Raw genomic sequence first — 21,197 nt, forward strand, 5'->3', positions numbered from 1 at the left:
GGGAGTGGATTTATGCCTTTGACTCTGGCTAACTCCCTTGTAAGACGGAAAAAGCCTTTGATATATGTATGTATGTATGTATGTATATATATATTCACATATTTATATATATATATATATATATATATATATATATATATATAAATATATATATATACATAAATAGGTTTTCCCCTTTACAAGTGAGGTAGCCAGCTCATTCATCCTACTTCCATCACTCATCTCCCTTCTTAGTTCCTTGTTACATTATAACAGAAACAACACAAATAAATGAATAAATAAAATACATTGTGAGAGTACGAGTCACAAACCGTATGGGGAAGATGCTTGAGCGTTGGAAAACCAGCAAAATAGAGGTCCATGCGCACACCACTTGCCAGTCCTTTGATAAACCTGTGTGACGGTATCATCCATTCGTCACGATACACGTGTGTCACTTGAGCATGGTTAACAGCAATGCTGGGGAAATACTCCGGGGCCTGAAAAACATAAATAAATAAATAAAAAAATGAATTAATAACTATTTACAATGATAATAAGTAAATACAAGCAAACATACATATACCAATGGTTTATTCTCCTTTACAAGGGAGGTAGCCAATGTCAAAAATTTCCGTCATACTCTTACCCCAATTCACATCTACTCTCCTCTTTGCAACCTTTACCTTTTGCTTTACTTCTCTTTTCTTTTCTTTGTACCTCTCATATGACTCCCTCGTCCTATTTTGTAACCAATCTGTGAATGCTTGTTTCTTCTTTTTCTACAACCTTCTTTGCTTCCTCATCCCACCATTCACTACCCTTCCATTTCCACCCGTCCTCCTTGTTCCACACACCATCTTTGCACACCTTGTGACTCCCTCCTTGAACCATCCCCATTCCTCCTCCACTCCTAGTTCTACTCTTTCCTTCACTCCCTCCCACTCTTCTCTCAGATTCTTGTACTCCTTTTCCTTTTCTTTCTCATTTAAGCAGTTTACTCTACTCTAAGGGCCTTCCTACCTTCTGTCCTTTTCCCCTTTCTCCATCTACACTCCATTCTCAACTTACCTTCCATAAAAAAATTATCTGATATTCCCCCACTCTCTCCCTTTAGAACATGTACACCCAAAACTCTTCCTATTCTTCTCCTGGTTACCACTATATAGTCCATTAAAGCCCTATCTACCACCCTTCCATCTATCACCCTCTCCTAAACACTGTATTTGCCATCATCAACTCTCTAGACACATCCACCATCATCTCTCCACTACGATTTTTTCCTGGAGCTTCACACTTCCCAACCATTCTGTCTACTGGTTCACCTCCTACCCTAGCATTGAGATCTCCCGATACCACTACACCACCATTTCTCCCTAAACCCTCTATGCACTCAATTGAATCTATCCAAAAAGCCTCCCTTTCCACTATGCTCTTCTCACTACCAGGCCCATATGCACTTACAAATACCTACGTCTCCCTTACCAGCTTCACCTTCATCCACATAAACCTTGAAGAAACCTCCTTCTACTTCACCATACACTTAACTATTTCTTCACTTACTACTATAGACACACCCTCTCTCCACTCCTGACACCCTAACTACACTCCCAAACTCAAACTCATCCCTCCCTTTCAACTTGATTTCACTCAAAGCCAACACATCCATCTTTTTTCTCACAAACATACTGCCTATCTCTTCCCTTTTACTCTCATCTGTACCACATCCACATATATTAAAGGACCCAAACCTTAGGGTACTGGTTGGAAAACTCCTCCCAGACCCTCTTAAGCCATTGTTTTTTTTTTTTTTTCATTTTTTTTTTTTTTAATGTACCCTTTGGGGCTACAGAGAGTAGTGGGATGTCTAGTCCTAATCACCGTCTCATTCTTATTGCCTTTTACTACTCAATTGGGAACACTTGATGGTAGCATCCTTTCTCCCTTACCATAGGGTTCGACGAAAAAGGAAATGAATATTCAGAGAAGTGGCACAGGAAAGTATTAAGAGTAGGGGGACAGCATAACAGATGTGTGGCTCTGGTCCATAGGGGCACCCCATATAGACATGAAAGTATCAGCTACATGCTACTGAGTAGCTTTTAACTCCACAATAACATGCAGCCAATGCCCCAGATGGGGGAAATAATAAATAAATAATATAAAAATAAAACACTTTCAATACACATGGCACAAACCATTATCAAATAAAAAATCTTCCAACGTCATTTCTTCAGCAAATTCTCTTTCAGAAGAGAAGGCTCCTCGCCTCACCCTTTCTATCTCCTTTAGTCACCTCTTACGACATCCAGGGAGAAAACGGATAGTATTTTCATCGACACCAACCCAAGAAAAGGACATACATTACATCACCTATCATCCAATATTACAATGTACAAAATAAAACTTTATGAATATTAACACAATACTCCAAATGCAACCCAACAGAACATTGGCATGAACAAAAATTCTCCATAAAGAAGACAACGTGAAAACAATATGCACAGTGTCAAAGAGCCTCCAACATTGCTCTTCCATTTCATTACATCACAAGCACAATCAATTAAATAGAAAAGAAAAGAAAAAAAAATAATAATAATAATATACATACATATATATATGCAGAGTCCACTAGGAAAAGGAAAAACACACGGAGTCCGAGCGCTTTCGTGATATATTCACATTATCAAGAAGTACAGAAAGATGAGAACAAAAAATGGAGGTACAGAGTATAAGTAGGACAAGAGAGACATTTACCCTCCTCTCCGAAGCCTGAAAGCTCAGGTTGGGTCACTCGGTGAGGTCATAGAAACATATTATTATTACATTAACTTTTAAAATATGTACTATTTATATTACTGACAATATATGGATCTAATTTATATAATCCTAAACTATTATTAATGAGTTGGTCATAATTGCATTTGATAATTCCTGACTCTATGATATTTCTTTCTGTTATATTCTTACATTGTATAATTTTTGAAGCATTTTTCCAGTCAATAGGATGGTCAAATTCACATATTTGTGATTCGCGTGTGACTTGTGAAATTTGTGCATACATATATATATACCAAGGCTTTTTCCCCCTTACAAGGGAGGTAGCCAAAAAGGAAAAGGCATAAAATCATTCCCACCCATTCCATCCCTGAATACACTCCACACCCCTCCACCCTCCTTCTCATCTGAACACCTCCTGGATGACGGGTCATCCCTGCACCTTGTCCACTGCCTTGGGTCAGAAGCAGTGTCGCAAGACACAGCACATCCACAGCAAGGCCGCTTCATTAAATCTGCGTCAAATTTTGCTCACACATACTACCTCAACCCCACCCGCCCCCGCCCATTCCACCTCATGCAATCACACCATCATCCATATACAACCATTCTCCATTCACCCCTGTCTTCTGTCCTCTCTCGTCCTTCCTCAACAGACATTCCCCTCTTCCCCAAAGCCCCCTTCACCCCATCCATCCATCTCATCCTAGGATGTCCCCTCATGTTCACTCCCTCCACATCTGCCTTCCATACCTCTTTTACTAGTCTTTCTTCACTCACTCTTTCCAAGTGTCCAAACCATCCTAATACTCTTTCATCAACCCTATCTCCCAACTCCCTTTCCACCACTGTTCTCCTCCTCACCTCCTCATTTCTCACTTTATCTAGCCTAGTAACCCCCATCATACTTCTCAGACACCTCATCTCATACACATTCAAACTCCTTCTCTCTTCCTCTCTCATGTTCCATGTTTCTGCCCCATACAGTGCTGTTGGCACAGTCACTCCTTCATACAGTCTCCTCTTAGTGTCCATTCCCAAATGTCTATTCCTCATTACACTCTTTAATCCACCAAGGCATTTACTTGCTTCTCTCAATCTACATTCTACCTCCACCTTCACTCCACCTTTTCCTGCCACATTTGCACCCAAGTATCTAAAACTATCCACTTCCTCCAGTTGCTCTCCCTTAATGCTCACTTCTAGTCTACTGCCACTTTCACCCCTTGTACATCTCATCACCTTACTTTTACCCACATTTATCTTCAGCTTTCTTCTATCACATACTCTCCCAAACTCTGTCACCAACTTCCTCAATCCCTCCTCCAATCCTGCCACAAGCGCAGTGTCGTCAGCAAACAACAGCTGGCTCACCTCCCACTTTCCTCCATTTTCTTTAACCATCTCCAATCCCTGATCCACTACCCTTACATTTACCTCTCACACTACACCATCCATGTATAAGTTGAACAGCCAGGGCGACATAACGCATCCTTGACGAAGTCCCACCTTTACCTTGAACCACTCACTCTCCATTTCCAATCCTGACACAAGCTCTACTACTCTCATAAAAACTCTTGACAGCTCCTAGAAACTTTCCTCCTATCCCGTATATCTGCATAACCTCCCATAGTGCCTTTTTGTCTACCCTATCATAAGCCTTTTCCAGATCCATAAAAGCCCAAAAAACATCCTTCCCCTTTCCTATAGCTTTCTCACATATCTGTCTTACCACAAAGATCTGATCTACACAACCTCTACCTGTCCTAAATCCACACTGTTCCTCAACAATTACTCCTGTTCCTCTCCTAGTCCTCTCAATCAAGATCCTCCCATAAGCCTTCCCAACTACACTTAACAAGTTAATCCCTCTGAAACTACTACATTCACACTTGTCCCCTTTTCCCTTGTAAAGAGGAACTATACAGGCACTCCTCCAGTCCTCCGGCACTCTACCCTCTCTCCAGCAAACATTAAATAACCTCACCAGCCAGTTCACCATCACTGTACCTCCTCTCTTTAGACATTCTGCATGGCATCCATCCAGACCAGGTTCCTTACCTGCTTTCATTATCTTAACAACTGCCTTCACCTCATCCTTCCTTATTTCTCCTCCATTCTCCTCATTCATCACTCATTTTCTTCGCACTTCCCACTGCAGCTATCTTTCCTTCCCTATCCTACTTCACATTTAGCAACTCCCTAAAATATTCTGCTAATCTTCCCCTTACTGCCTTCTCTTCCATTATCATCTCTCCATATGCACCTTTTACCTTTTCTTCTCTAATTGATTTGCCTCCTCTTCCTCTCTATTTCTTTCCAAAACATCTTTTTATTACTTTCAAAATTTTCTGTCATACTCTTACCCCATTTCACATCTGCTCTCCTCTTTGCAACCGTTACCTTTTGCTTTCCTTCTCTTTTCTTTTCTTTGTACCTCTCATATTACTTCCTCATCCTATTTTGTAACCAACCTGAGAAAGCTCTCTTCTTCTCTTCTACAACCTTCTTTGTTTCCTCATCCCACCATTCACTACCCTTTCTTCTATTTCCCCCTATCCTTCTTGTTCCACACACCATCCTTGCACACTTTATGACTCCCTCCTTGAACCATCCCCATTCCTCCTCCACACCCAGCTCTACTCTATCCTTTACTCCCTCCCACTCCTCCTTCAGCTTCTTTCCGTACTCTTTCTCCTTTTCCTTTTCATTTAAAGAGTTCACTCTAAGCACCTCCCTACCTTTTGTCCCTTTCCTCTTTCTCCATCTATCCTCCACTCTCAACTTACCTTTCATCAAAAAATGATCTGATATTCCCCCACCCTCTCCCCTTAGCACATGTACATCCTTAATTCTTCCTATCATAATCCTATTCACCACTACATAATCCATTAGCACTCTATCTACAACCCTTCCCTCCACCACCCTCTCCCATGTGTACTTGTGCTTGACTTTCTTCCAAAACACTGTATTTGCTATCATCAACTCTCTTTCTAGACACATTTCCACCATCAACTCTCCACTACGATTCTTTCCTGGAACTCCACATTTCCCAATAACTCCATCAATTGGACCATTTCCTACACTAGCATTAAGGTCTCCCAGTACTATTACATTGACATTTCTCCCTAAATCCTCTATGCACTCATTTAGATCTATCCAAAAAGCCTCCCTTTCTTCTACACTCTTCTCACTGCCAGGCCCATATGCACTTACAAAGACCCACATCTCCTTTCCCAGTTTCATCATCCACATTATCCTAGAGGAAACCTCCCTCCACTCCACTACCCACATACCTATCTCTTCACTTACTAGAATAGCCACCCCTTCCCTCCCTCGCCCTCTCTTCACTCCTGATAACCTCCCACTTACACTCCCAAACTTACACTCACCCTTCCCTTTCAACTTAGTTTCACTCAAAGCCAACACTTCCATCTTTCTTCTCACAAACATACTACCTATCTCTTCCCTTTTACTCTCATCTGTACCACATCCACATACATTAAAAAGACCCAAAGCTTAGGGTGCTGGTCCGAGAATTTCCAGACCCTCTTATGCCTTCTCTTTTTTGTTTAGGTATGTCCCCTGTGGAGCTACAAGGAGAAGGATGCCTAGTCCCAATCCCCGTCTCTTTCTTCTTGCCTCTTACGATCCAAGTGGGAATATTTGGTGGCAGTATTCTTTTCCCCCACCACAGGGAATTCCCCCATCACAGAAAAAGAATACTCAGAGAAATGGTACAGGACAACAACAAGAGGTTGGGGGACAGCATATCGGAGGGACAGTCGTAGTATAAAAGTGTCATCATTTCTCTATGAACAGAGTTTTCCTCTATCATAGACAAAATGACGTGTGGCTCTGGTCCGTAGGGGCACCCCATATAGACCCTAAAGTATCAACTGCATGCTACTTTGCCACAATAACAAGCAGCCAATACCCCAGATGGGGTAATAAATAAATAAAAAATAATAATAATAAAAATAAAGGAAAAAGAAGACAAACACACTCAGATCATAAAATCTGCAATTCAAGAAGGACCACCACCAAACTTGCTACTCTAAAAAAAAAAAAAAAATGAATAAATAAATAATAAATAAAAATAAGATAAAATAAACAAAATAAATAATTATAAATAAATAAATAAAATAATAAATAAATAAATTCCAGACAGTAATAGAAAAAACCCAACCATGAGATGCAAGAACCCCACTAGCACAACCATACTCAAGTCACCATCCACTACTGAATCAATACCAACACAGACTTAAGAGTGCCCACAGATTCAAAGCTGCCCCCAGATGCAGCCATCTCACAAAAGACATAGAACACCTCAGTCTACACTGCCCGACACACACTAGCCATACCCGGACATAGACACAGCTTCCTTGAATGACTTGTGGGTCAATCCAGTGGCTGCTGCCAGTTACCTGGGAGACCTGGGTCTCCTGCAACAGACCTGGGGCAATGGACTAATTGATCAAACCCCTAATGCACATACTGACCAATCTACCTTCTTTAGAAGGTTCATTCATGGGCAATAATCATGTCTGAAGGGGGGGGGGAGAGAGAGAGAGAGAGAGAGAGAGAGAGAGAGAGAGAGAGAGAGAGAGAGAGAGAGAGAGAGAGAGAGAGAGAGGGAGAGAGAGAGAGGGAGAGAGAGAGAGAGAGAGAGAGAGAGAGAGAGAGAGAGAGAGAGAAAATGTTCCTCTATACAAATGCATTCTAATGTTGCCTCACCTTAAACTCGCCCAAATTCTGTGGGGTGAACTCGTAGATGTACATGGGCCGGTGCTGGTTACGTTGCAGTTCATCCTCTATGAGTTTCTCATTACATGGCTTCATGGCTTCTAACAGTACCTTCTCATCAATGAACGGCATTATAACCACTGTTTTACAGTCCTGTACAAAGTAAGCAAATTCAAAGTCACTTATATTCAAGGCATGAAGTAACAGTCTTCCACAAGTTAAAAATAAATTATACGCAAGGATTCCATGATGTAATTAACCACTTCCGTACGATGATGCCTATGAAGGTGTTATGAGGCACAAGTTGGTATGTGAGGATGCCAGCAGCGTCAGCATCTTAATTATATTTTTTTTGTAGTTGTACATGAGTTAGCCCCCCAGATTCTGTGAACTGGTTCAATTATGTTTCTGTGTTTATCATTACATACATACAAATACCAAAGCCTTTTTTCCCCCCTTATAAGGGAGGTAGCCAAAAATTAAAGCCATAAAAACCATTCCCACCCATTCCATCTCTAATACACTCCACTCCCTTCACCCTCCCTCTTATCTTGGCACCTCCTGGATGATGGGTCATCCCTGCATCTCGTCCACTGCCCTGGGCCAGAAGCAGTGTCACAAGACACAGCACATCCATAGCAAGGCCACTTCATTAAATCGGCAACCCACCTCTCCGTCCCGTCATACAGAAAAGGAGAAGACGGGGAGAAATCCCTTCAGGCTGCGTCAAATTATTTTTCATACATCTCCCTCCCCCCCATCCCCACCCATTCCACCTCATGCATCACAGCATCATCCATACACAACCCTTCTCCATTCACCCCTATCTTCTGTCCTCTCCCGTTCTTCCTCAACAGATATTCCCCTCTTTCCCAAAGTCCCTTTTCACCCCATCCATCCATCTCATCCTAGGCTGACCCCTCATGTTCACTCCCTCCACATTTGCCTTCTTTTAATAGTCTTTCTTCACTCATTCTTTCCATTTGTATTATTCAGGGTAAAAGAGAACAAGTAATATGGCAGTGACTTTATATTTTATAATGTGAGTAGTGTGGTACAATTTACATATGGCAGCCAGTGTCGCACACGAGAAACTGAGTCGTACTGAAGTGGTTAAAAGACCCACATCACTCCTGCAATAAATTCAAATTCAAATTCTTCCAAGTAACTCACTCTACCTCACGATACTAAGTTCGGGTTTGCACAAATAGGTACGTCCACACAAATTAGATCTTAAGAACGCAGTCATGTTAAAAGATCCTAGAATATAATGATGTCTATACAGGCATCACAAGGCATGAGTGTGCATAAGAGGATGCAGGTGTCAGCATCCTGATTACAGTAAACCCTCAATATAATGGATCTTGACATACTGGATATTGAGTATAAGAGACAAAAAAATCTGACCGGACAAACCCTTGCTATAACGGATTTTCATCCGTTCTAGCAAGGGATCCTCAGTTATAACGGATCTTCTGATGTAACGACAGACCCTTGTCCTCATATCGTCCGTTATATCGAGGGTTTACTGTATTTTCTAATCCTACTAATTTCTAATAATGGACAAACTTCAGGATACAATGGATCTGTCCAGTATTTCCATCGGATATAATGGATCTCAGGATATAATGACAGACCCTTGTCCCCATATCGTCCGTTATATCGAGGGTTTAGTGTAAATTTATTTTGTAGTTGTAGATGAGTGACCCCTGTATTCTGTGAACATGCTTGATCTTATTTTCTGTGGTTATTAATATTCAGAGTGAAAGAGAACAAGTATATCAGCTGAAACTTTATATTTCATAATATGCATATTATGATGCAACATCATACATCAGGCAGCCTAATGTGCCCGCTAGTATTTGATTTGTACTGAAGAGGTTAACAAGTGAACTACAGTACTTTAAAAAATTACTCCCTTCACTCTAGAGCAGTGGTTCCCAAACTATCTTACCTGACGCCATTACCCATTTTGCTTCCAATAGACCCGCACGCCCCCACTCCCTCTTTTGTTCATGTGAAATGATTCTTGCATTTATTTCTTAGCATTGTTCAGGGAAACAGATTTCTGTTTGTATTAAATATTAATAATGAAAGCCACTCAAACAAATAATAGTACATTACAGGGACATTTTTCTAAGTAACTAAAAACGAAACATTTGGTTCAAAGGGAGAGAAAAAAAAAGTTTGAACATTAGCAAATTGTGGTTGGTATCAGTGATGTGTCCAAAACATGTAAGGAGGACTAGCTTAATAGAAAACGGGTTGGAGTGACTGCTGTAGTTATACTTTGCATGTATGTAATGGCAGATATTTGTTCTTTGAATTATTCTATCATTCTAATTAAGGGGACCCCCCGCCCCCAGATTTAAGAAAAATTCAATTTTTTTTTTTTTTTATTGCATAAATACATAGTAGGGATCTTGCTCTAAATGCTGGTAAAGTGTTTTTATCATACCACCATTTTTAAAGGGTTTAAAGGGCCTACCCTCCCTCCCCCCGGTAGCCACATGCTGCGCACGACCATTGTTTACATACGTTTTGACCATATTTTACCCTATTTTTTTGCGTTTGATACACTCATAAAGTTTTCTCTTACGTCTGGTATACACGTGAGTATGTGGTGTGAAGTTCAGCCTGTATGACTGGCAGTGGCCTGAGCCTTACAAAGTACAGGAAATGTACATGTTAACTTGCCGCATTCACTAATTTGCCATGTAAAATTCGCATATATTTTTCAGTGAAGAGATATTTGAAGATATTAGCCATGCCTAAGCTATCCAAACAAAAGGCACACTTGCAGAAGATAAGAACGTCTACATTAGCAACTCAAGGGGAGAAAGAAAGAACCCCAGCATCAACTTTGTTATCACCACCTCCGCCACCACCACTAGTACTCCCTCCAGCACCTCTCTCCCTTCCATCTACATCCACATCCTCAGCACCTGATCCTCTGTCCTCTACACCTATATCAGACAAGTTGTCTCTACACAAACAACTGTTTGCTAACAAGTGGCTACAAGGATGCCTCCTTGTTGCAACACCTTGGGTTTAGAGTCTCAAACCTCACAGTGATGTCCCTGATGCAGCAAGAGCCTGTTCCAACACCAGAAAGGAAACCCAAGAAAAGAAAGAGAGCTGAATCCCAGCAATCAGACTACCTTGCTGGGTCATTCTAGACCAAGAACTCAAACTTTGCGACAAAGAGTGAGGTGGCAGCTTATGAGACCCTCACTTTGAGTGAATAATATCCTACACTGTAGGAGGGTACTTGAAAGATGCAAAATCATCACGAAAATACAATGGAACCTGTTTTCAATGGGTCTTAGGAGGTCCAATGTAAAATTTAGTCAAACTAAGGAAAAAAAAAACTTTAACACTCATTTCTGAAAAATGTAAGTTTTTGATACTCAAAGTCTATCTCCTCCCTCAATTTTCAACCGATTTTTGCATATGAGGTCTCTATTAATAGCTAGATAAATGACAAAAAATAAAATAGAGTTTTTTTGCATATGTTAAATAATTTTTTTAATAACGTGTCAAAGTCAAAATTTTGTTTTTTTTTCGATAATTTTTTTTTATATTTTTTTTCCTCGGCGTTAAACAGATATTAAAAAAAGCTATCTATTTTGTTTTTTTATATATGTAGAAGATTCTTTTGCTGTAAAATGAAAGACATCGAATAAAAACTGTAAGAAGAGATAGGATTTGAAAGAAGCCCAAAAATATGGTATTTTTTACGTTTTTTATCAAAAAATAAAAAACTACTTGTCAGATCTGAATAAAACTCATGCTGTGAAGGTTTCCTCAGACCTAGATATCACACAGAAAAAATCAGCAAGATCCTTCAGAAAAAAAGATTTTGGGCGGGGGGTCCCCTTAAACAAATATTTTTGAGCAGATGACTTCACACCCCCCTTGTATCTAGGGAGGCGTGCCATCCCTAGTTTGGGAACCACTGCTCTAGACCAATGTTTCTCAACCAGGGTTCCCTGTAACCCTAAGGTTCCACAAAAGGTCCCTAAGAGTTCTGTGAGAACAAGTGAGATAAGCTAATGCACTTTTGATTTTTTATGTAATTTCATATACATAATACAGTAGTCCCTCGAATAACGCGGGGGTTAGGTTCCTGAAATTACCGCGTATAACCAAATCCACGTATGCTGATATTTCATATTAAATACCGGGGTAAATCTTTAGTTTCGACCATGGGAGTAATATAGCAATAGAAAATTAAATATTAATTTTGTAAATTAAAATGTATCACCGTAAAATGCAGTTTTGTGTGCGGAAATGAAAAACAAGAAAGGTGCTAAAACATATTTTTTAAGTAACGAAGTCGTGTACGACGAATGGTACGCCATGTTTGTTATGGTAGATGCCGACGTCGAAGATATGAAAGGATGATAAATTCGTCTAAGGTAAACTAAACTAAACTAATCTAACCTGTGTTTATTAAATCATTACCTGTAAATTAGATGTCATTTGGCTCGTCCTTGTTCTCGTTGTCGTGAGAGACGTTGGCGGGCTTTTCAACCACTCTCTCAGCTTGCAGAGTATACAAATTAATATCTAATTTTCTATTGCTCTATTCCTCCCATGGTCGCAACTAAAGATTTACCGGTTAGGTTAGGTTAGTTTAGTTTACCTTAGACCAATTTATCATCCTTTCATATCTTCGACGTCAGCATCTACCACAACAAACATGGCGTACCATTCGTCGTACACGACTTCGTTACTTCAATAATATGTTTTAGCACCTTTTTTGTTTTTCATTTCCACACACAAAATTGCATATTACGGTGATACATTTTAATTTACAAAATTGATATTCAATTTTCTATTGCTATAAAGAGTGTAATGAGAAATAGACATTTCGGAATGGATGCGAAGAGGAGACTGTATGAAGGAGTGATTGTGCCAACAGCACTGTATGGGGCAGAAACGTGGAACATAAGAGAAGAAGGTTGAATGTGTTTGAGATGAGGTGTCTGAGAAGTATGGTGGGGGTTACTAGGCTAGATAGAGTGAGAAATGAGGAGGTGAGGAGGAGAACAGGGGTGAAAAAGGTTTTGGGAGAGAGGGTTGATGAAAGAATATTAGGATGGTTTGGACACATGGAAAGAATGAGTGAAGAAAGACTAGTAAAAGAGGTATGGAAGGCAGATGTGGAGGGAGTGAACATGAGGGGACGTCCTAGGATGAGGTGGATGGATGGGGTGAAGGGGGCTTTGGGAAAGAGGGGAATGTCTGTTGAGGAAGGAAGGGAGAGGACGGAAGACAGAGGTGAGTGGAGAATGGTTGTATATGGATGATGTTGTGACTGCATGAGGAGGAATGGGCGGGGGGGTGGGTTAGTATGTGTGAGTAAATTTTGACGCAGCCCGAAGGGATTTCTCCCCGTCCTCTCCTTATATGCAAAGGGGGACGGAGAGGGGGGGTCGCCGATTAAATGAAGCGGCCTTGCTGTGGATGTACTGTGTCTTGCGACACTGCTTCTGACCCAGGGCGGTGGGCAGGGTGCAGGGATGACCCGTCATCCAGGAGGTGCTCAGATGAGAGGAAGGGTGGGAGGGGTGTGGAGTGTATTTAGGGATGAAATGGGTGGGAGTGTATTTATGCCTTTCCCTTTTTGGCTACCTTCCTTGGAAGGGGGAAAAAGCCTTGTCATATGTATGTATGTATGTATTGCTATATTACACATGATACATAGGACATACCACTTCTCAGTTTGTCCAAAATGACGATTTTTTCTGATAACGTCACACACTTCCTTTCTCGCTAAGCAATTTTTCCAGCCTTTCCTTGAATCTTTGTCTTTGTTGGCTTAGAGGAGTGTATCGGTGCCATGTAAAGAACACGTGGAGGGGTAATGAACACGACTTCCAGAGCAATTGACCAGCACTACGAATGGTGAGAGACTGGGGAATAGGTCACCGCACAAGTCGCAGGAACAGGTAGAATCAAGCGCACCGCTAATGGATTGCAACCAACAAACAACCTTAACTTTACGAGTACATAAATGATCAAAGTGAGACAAAACAGCAATAATGAAATATTGGAAAGTGGAATATAATAATAAAATAAAATGAAATGAATATAAGTAAAATACAAAAATATATACGGTCGTTCCTCGGATAACGCGATTTATTGTAACGCCCCGGAGGTTGACACGTGACCTCAGGCAGCCACCCACGGCTTTCCCCTCACCCCACAGCCTTGTTTGAGCAGTTCCCAGTGTACATAATGACCGCGTTATATGAGGATCGACTGTATATGGTAAAATAGAAAGCAGTCACCACAAATGTTTGCGATGTTGCCGCGTGTGTGCGTATGCGTGCCCAACTCGGCACAAATTTTAAAACAATTCTCTACATTTGAGATAGTTTTGAAATAAAATCAGGGTATGATTGAATCCGCGTTATTTGAGGGACTACTGTATAATTAAACACGCACGACATATTCTCGGTTATCTTGATAATGTAATATAGACATCATCCTATCCAACTTATTATTACAATGAAAATAGAATGAGAAAGATATGGTACATGTGTTTGTTTGTTTTTTCTGTGCAGGGGTTCCTTGAGACATGCAATTCATTTTAAAGGTTACGCAAGGGTAAAAAGGTTGAGAAATGCTGCTCTAGACCTTTACAGATTTTCTTCCAGTTAACACCATCTGATTTTACACAGACTCTGGGTCCATCAAGACTCTCTCAGCAACTACATTTACCCCCTCAACTGGACAAAATGATTTGGCAAAAATCCATTCACTAAGTCTCTTAATCTAACACTTACCAACCACCACTTGTGCAGGCATTTGATCCCAGGACATAACCCCACTTCAGGAATTTGCCCCCCCCCCAGAACATAAAACATCACCAATTCCTAAAGTGGGTTTATGTCCTGAGCTTTAAAATCAACATAAGTGGATCAAGAGACCTCTAGGTGTACATATGAATTGCTGAGGATAATAATGATCTATTTAAGAACATAATTTACACCTTTTCTCTACCCCAAGTACATATATACATATACCAAGGCTTCTTCCCCTTACAAGGGAGGTAGCCAAAAAGAAAAAGGCATAAAATCATTTCCACCCATTCCATCCCTGAATACACTCCACACCCCTCCACCCTCCCTCTTATCTTAGCACCTCCTGGATGAAGGGTCATCCTCACACCTTGTCCACTGCCCTGGGTCAGAAGCAGTGTCACAAGACACAGCAAATCCATAGCAAGGCCACTTCATTAAATCGGCGACCCCCCCCTCTCCGTCCCCCCATGCATAAAAGGAGAAGATGGGGAGAAAACCCTTCGGGCTGCATCAAATTTTGCTCACACATACTACCTCACCCCCGATCCCCCCCGCCCATTCCACCTCATGCATCACAACATCTTCCATATACAACCATTCTCCATTCACCCGTCTTCTGTCCTCTCCTGTCCTTCCTCAACAGACATTCCCCTCTTCCCCAAAGCCCCCTTCACCCCATCCATCCATCTCATCCTAGGACGTCCCCTCATGTTCACTCCCTCCACATCTGCCTTCCATACCTCTTTTAGTCTTTCTTCACTCATTCTTTCCATGTGTCCAAACCATCCTAATACTCTTTCATCAACCCTATCTCCCAACTCCCTTTCCACCCCCGTTCTTCTCCTCATTTCTCACTCTATTTAGCCCAGTAAACCCCATCATACTTCTCAGACACCTCATCTCAAACACATTCAAACTCCCTCTCTCTTCCTCTCTCATGTTCCATGTTTCTGCCCCATACAGTGCTGTTGGCACAATCACTCCTTCATAGTCTCCTCTTAGCATCCATTCCCAAATGTCTATTCCTCATTACACTCTTTAATCCACCAAGGCATTTACTCGCTTCTCTCAATCTACATTCTACCTCCACCTTTTCCTGCCACATTTGCACCCAAGTATCTAAAACTATCCACTTCCCCCAGTTGATCTCCCTTAATGCTCACTTCCAGTCTACTGCCACTTTCACCCCTTTTACATCTCATCACCTTACTTTTACCCACATTTATCTTTAGCTTTCTTCTATCACATACTCTCCCAAACTCTGTCACCAGCTTCCTCAGTCCCTCTTCCGATCCTGCCACAAGCGCAGTGTCGTCAGCAAACAACAGTTGGCTCACTTCCCACTTTTCTCCATTTTCTTTAATCTCCAACCCCTGACCCACTACCCTTGCATTTACCTATCGCACTACCCCATCCATGTATAAGTTGAACAGCCAGGGTGACATAACGCATCCTTGACGAAGTCCCACCTTTACCACAAACCACTCACTCTCTCCATTTCTAATCCTGACACAAGCTCTACTACTCTCATAAAAACTCTTGACAGCTCCTAGAAGCTTTCCTCCTATCTCGAATATCTGCATAACCTCCCACAGTGCCTTTTTGTCTACCCTATCGTAAGCCCAAAAAACATCCTTCCCCTTTCCTATAGCTTTCTCATATATTTGTCTTACCACAAAGATCTGATCTACACAACCTCTACCTGTCCTAAATCCACACTGTTCCTCACCAATTACTCCTTCTGTTCCTCTCCTAATTCTCTCAATCAAGATCCTCCCATAAGCCTTCCCAACTACACTTAACAAGCTAATCCCTCTGAAACTACTACATTCACACTTGTCCCCTTTTTCCCTTGTAAAGTGAAACTATACAGGCACTCCTCCAGTCCTCAGACACTCTACCCTCTCTCCAGCAAACATTAAATAACCTCACCAACCAGTCCACCATCACTGTACCTCCTATCTTTAGACATTCTGCATGACATCCATCCAGACCAGGTGCCTTACCTGCTTTCATCATCTTAACAACTGCTTTCACTTCATCCTTACTTATTTCTCCTCAATTTTCCTCACTCATCACGGTCATTTTCTTAGCATTTCCCACTGCAACTATCTTTCCCTCAATATCCTCCTTCACATTTAGCAACTTCCTAAAATATTCTGCCCATCTTCCCCTTACTGCCTTCTCTTCCATTATCATCTCTCCATATGCACCTTTTACCTTTTCCTCTCTACTTGATTTGCCTCCTCTTCCTCTCTTAATTTCTTTCCAAAACATCTTTTCATTACTTTCAAAATTTTCTGTCATACTCTTACCCCACTTCACATCTGCTCTCCTCTTTGCCTCCTTTACCTTTTGCTTTCCTTCTCTTTTCTTTTCTTTGTACCTCTCACATGACTCCCTTGTCCTATTTTGTAACCAATCTGTGAGAGCTTGCTTCTTCTCTTCTACAACCTTCTTTGTTTCCTCATCCCACCATTCACTACCCTACCTTCTATTTCCTCCTCTCCTTGTTCCACAGACCATCCTTGCACACTTTGTGACTCCCTCCTTGAACCATCCCCATTCCTCCTCCACACTTACCTCTACTCTATCCTTCACTCCCTCCAACTCCTCCTTCAGCTACTTCTTATACTCCTTCTCCTTTTCCTTTAAAGAGTTCACTCTAAGCACCTCCCTACTCTTTGTCCTTTGCTTTCTCCATCTATCCTCCACTCTCAATTTACCTTCCACCAAAAAATGATCTGATATTCCCCCACCCTCTCCCCTTAACACATGTACATCCTTAACTCTTCCTATCATAATCCTATTTACCACTACATAATCCATCAATGCTCTATCTACCACCCTTCCATCCACCACCCTCTCCCATGTGTATTTATGCTTGACTTTCTTCCGAAACATTGTATTTGCTATCATCAACTCTCTTTCTAGACACATTTCCACCATCAACTCTCCACTATGATTCTTTCCTGGAACTCCACATTTCCCAACCACTTCATCAATTGGACCATTTCCTACCCTAGCATTAAGGTCTCCCAGTACTATTACATTCACATTTCTCCCTAAACCCTCTATCCACTCATTTAAATCTATCCAAAAGGCCTCCCTTTCTTCTACACTCTTCTCACTGCCAGGCCCATATGCACTTACAAAGACCCACATCTCCTTTCGGAAGAAAGTCAAGCATAAGTACACATGGGAGAGGGTGGTGGAGGAAAGGATGGTAGATAGAGCATTGATGGATTATGTAGTGGTAAATAGGATTATGATAAGAAGAGTTAAGGATGTACATGTGCTAAGGGGAGAGGGTGGGGGAATATCAGATCATTTTTGGTGGAAGGTAAGTTGAGAGTGGAGGATAGATGGAGAAAGAGGAAAGGGACAAAAGGTAGGGAGGTGCTTAGAGTGAACTCTTTAAAGGAAAAGAAAAAGGAGAAAGAGTACGGAAAGAAGCTGAAGGAGGAGTGGGAGGGAGTAAAGGATAGAGTAGAGCTGGGTGTGGAGGAGGAATGGGGATGGTTCAAGGAGGGAGTCACAAAGTGTGCAAGGATGGTCTGTGGAACAAGGAGAGGAGGAAATAGAAGGAAGGGTAGTGAATGGTGGGATGAGGAAATGAAGAAGGTTGTAGAAGAGAAGAAGCGAGCTTTCACAGATTGGTTACAAAATAGGACGAGGGAGTCATATGAGAGGTACAAAGAAAAGAAAAGAGAAGTAAAGCAAAAGGTAAAGTTTGCAAACAGGAGAACAGATGTGAAATGGGGTAAGAGTATGACAGAAAATTTTGAAAGTAATAAAAAGATGTTTTGGAAAGAAATTAAGAGAGGAAGAGGAGGCGAATCAAGTAGAGAAGAAAAGGTAAAAGGTGCAGATGGAGAGATGATAATGGAAGAGAAGGCAGTAAGGGGAAGATGGGCAGAATATTTTAGGAAGTTGCTAAATGTGAAGGAGGATAGGAAGAGATAGTTGCAGTGGGAAATGCTAAGAAAATGACCGTGATGAGTGAGGAAAATGGAGGAGAAATAAGGAAGGATGAAGTGAAGGCAGCTGTTAAGGGGGTACGCGACACCTGGAGGTCATTTTCTAAAATATTTAGAGTAAAGAGCTGAAACTTCTCAGGTAAATAGGTATCCATATTGCCTACATTTTAGGTGAAGCAGAATGATGTATGTACACATGTACGCATACCAGTAGCAACATTTAAAAGTGCACAGCACCATAATACGTGGACCAATTTGTTTTATATTTTGGCTATGATTAGTCAGTAGGCACACCTAGGGCCGGTCATTGAGTAATTGAACAATTTCCTTTATACTTTTGCATACAGGCATTTCAATTTTAATGGCTGGCAAAAATCGTGAAAAATACAATTTTTTTGCTCGTTTCCATTATTACTCCGAACTCTTTCATCCTATTCAAAATATTCGAACGATCGGCCCTAGCAGTTACTAAAAGTAATATTCCCTGTAAGTTTCATCTAAATCTAATGTATATTAGATTTTTTATGATTAAAAAAAAGTAGAAAAATATCGAACGGAGATATGGCAACTTGAAATATGAATATATCTGTAACTTGCTTATAGTTTCACCAATTTGACTGATTTTTTCATGGCTTAATTCTTATTATATAATAAGTAAAGTAAAAATTATCAACCTATTTTAATTATAAGTACTTTAAATACTGAAAAACTAAAGTATAAGTATGTCACAGTAGTGACGACGCACAGACGACAACATCATATAATTTGCTTTTTTGCACCTTTGGCGGTTTCTTCATATGAAACCTCTCTGCTGGGGGTCTTCAGGGTATCTAAATCATTGGAAAGAGGTTTATTTTCCAGTAGTGGGCACCTTCTCTTTCCTCATCAGATTCCCCTCGCCAATCTATGTTGGTAGGGCACCCCCTCCAGCATCATATGATGTCCCTTCTTCTTTCTTCTTCCTGTATAGCCTTGATCTTTTTCCTCTTGCTTTCTTTGGATTTAATCTTCCTCTTTGAATTGTTTAGTCTAATGTTGTCCTTTACCTCTGTCACCGTCACAGAGGTGCAGGTGAGGGCGGTGGTGGAGTGAGAGGTGGTGAGATCTTTAGTCGTCTTTGACTGCTTGCCATCTTTAACTGCTATTTTTTGTCATTGTGATGTTCTTTTGTTCTTTTTGCTACCCATGATGACTGTACTAAAGAGTAATATGTACTAGCTAAAGTAATAGATTGCAATGAGAGCTCATGAGACATGCGTACTTCCCTTTTCAGAGCTAGCCGGTAACTAACGCTTAGTTTCGCACAAAGTTGGCGAAATATTCTCCCTCCCTTCCCCTCCACAATCGTATTGGCCGTTGATACACTGGGCGAGTGTAAATTCAATCAAATTTCAACGTTATTTGCTGCGCCTGAAGGTCCTAAGTGGCATGCCTCCTTCTAGTGTGGGTTGCGCCTTTAAATCTGTCCCTTTAATCCTCACCCAGGACCTTTAAATTGTGCGCGGCTGGAAAATTATTTGTCGGGATTTATTTCTAAGTGGTATACGAACATTTTGAACACAGTTTTGAAAAATGCCATATCTTGACCAAATTCACCCACCCAGGTGTCGCGTACTCCCTTAAGATGATGAAAGCAGGTCAGGCACCTGGTCTGGATGGATGCCATGCAGAATGTCTAAAGATAGGAGGTACAGTGATGGTGGACTAGTTGGTGAGGTTATTCAATGTTTGCTGAGGAGAGGATTGAGTGCCGTACTACTGGAGGAGTGCTTGTATAGTTCCACTTTACAAGGGAAAAGGGGACAAGTGTGAATGTAGTAGTTTCAGAGGGATTAGCTTGTTAAGTGTAGTTGGGAAGGCTTATGGGAGGATCTTGATTGAGAGGATTAGGAGAGGAACAGAGGGAGTAATTGGTGAGGAACAGTGTGGATTTAGGACAGGTAGAGGTTGTGTAGATCAGATCTTTGAGGTAAGACAGATATGTGAGAAAGCTATAGGAAAGGGGAAGGATGATTTTTGGGCTTTTATGGAAAAGGCTTACGATAGAGTAGACAAAAAGGCACTGTGGGAGGTTATGCAGATATACGGGATAGGAGGAAAGCTTCTAGGAGCTGTCAAGAGTTTTTATGAGAGTAGTAGAGCTTGTGTCAGGATTAGAAATGGAGAGAGTGAGTGGTTCGTGGTAAAGGTGGGACTTCGTCAAGGATGCGTTATGTCACCCTGGCTGTTCAACTTATACATGGATGGGGTAGTGCGAGAGGTAAATGCAAGGGTAGTGGGTCAGGGATTGGAGATGGTTAAAGAAAATGGAGAAAAGTGGGAGGTGAGCCAGCTGTTGTTTGCGGATGACACTGCACTTGTGGCAGGATCGGAGGAGGGATTGAGGAAGTTAGTGACAGAGTTTGGGAGAGTATGTGATAGAAGAAAGTTAAAGATAAATCTGGATAAAAGTAAGGTGATGAGATGTAAAAGGGGTGAAAGTAGCAGTAGACTGGAAGTGAGCATTATGGGAGAGCGACTGGAGGAAGTGGATAATTTTTTATTCTTGGGTGCAAATGTGGCAGGAAAAGGTGGAGTGAAGGTGGAGGTAGAATGTAGATTGAGAGAAGCCTTGGTGGATTAAAGAGTGTAATGAGGAATAGACATTTGGGAATGGATGCTAAGAGGAGACTATATGAAGGAGTGATTGTGCCAACAGCACTGTATGGGGCAGAAACATGGAACATAAGAGTGGAAGAGAGAAGGAGTTTGAATGTGTTTGAGATGAGGTATATGAGAAGTATGATGGGGTTTACTGGGCTAGATAGACTGAGGAATGAGGAGGTGAGGAGGAGAACAGGGGTGGAAAGGGAGTTGGGAGATAGGGTTGATGAAAGAGTATTAGGATGGTTTGGACACA

At 41.3% G+C, this 21,197-nt stretch overlaps 1 protein-coding gene across 5 annotated transcripts in view; it reads right to left on the reverse strand.

The window, feature by feature from the left end:
• Window positions 1–21,197, reverse strand: part of LOC143031093 (5'-3' exoribonuclease 1-like) — a 169,705-nt gene that overhangs the window by 129,169 nt on the left and 19,339 nt on the right. For all 5 annotated transcript variants that reach the window (XM_076194513.1, XM_076194512.1, XM_076194516.1 and 2 more), the window contains 2 exons: window positions 7,495–7,656; window positions 312–479 (listed from right to left, as the gene is read on the reverse strand). In XM_076194513.1, coding sequence (XP_076050628.1) covers window positions 312–479; window positions 7,495–7,656 — 330 coding nt within the window. The remainder of the gene's footprint in view (window positions 1–311; window positions 480–7,494; window positions 7,657–21,197) is intronic.

This window comes from Oratosquilla oratoria, chromosome 12 (assembly GCF_046742065.1).
Source record: "Oratosquilla oratoria isolate Oo_2021 chromosome 12, ASM4674206v1, whole genome shotgun sequence".
Lineage (NCBI taxonomy): Eukaryota > Metazoa > Arthropoda > Malacostraca > Stomatopoda > Squillidae > Oratosquilla > Oratosquilla oratoria.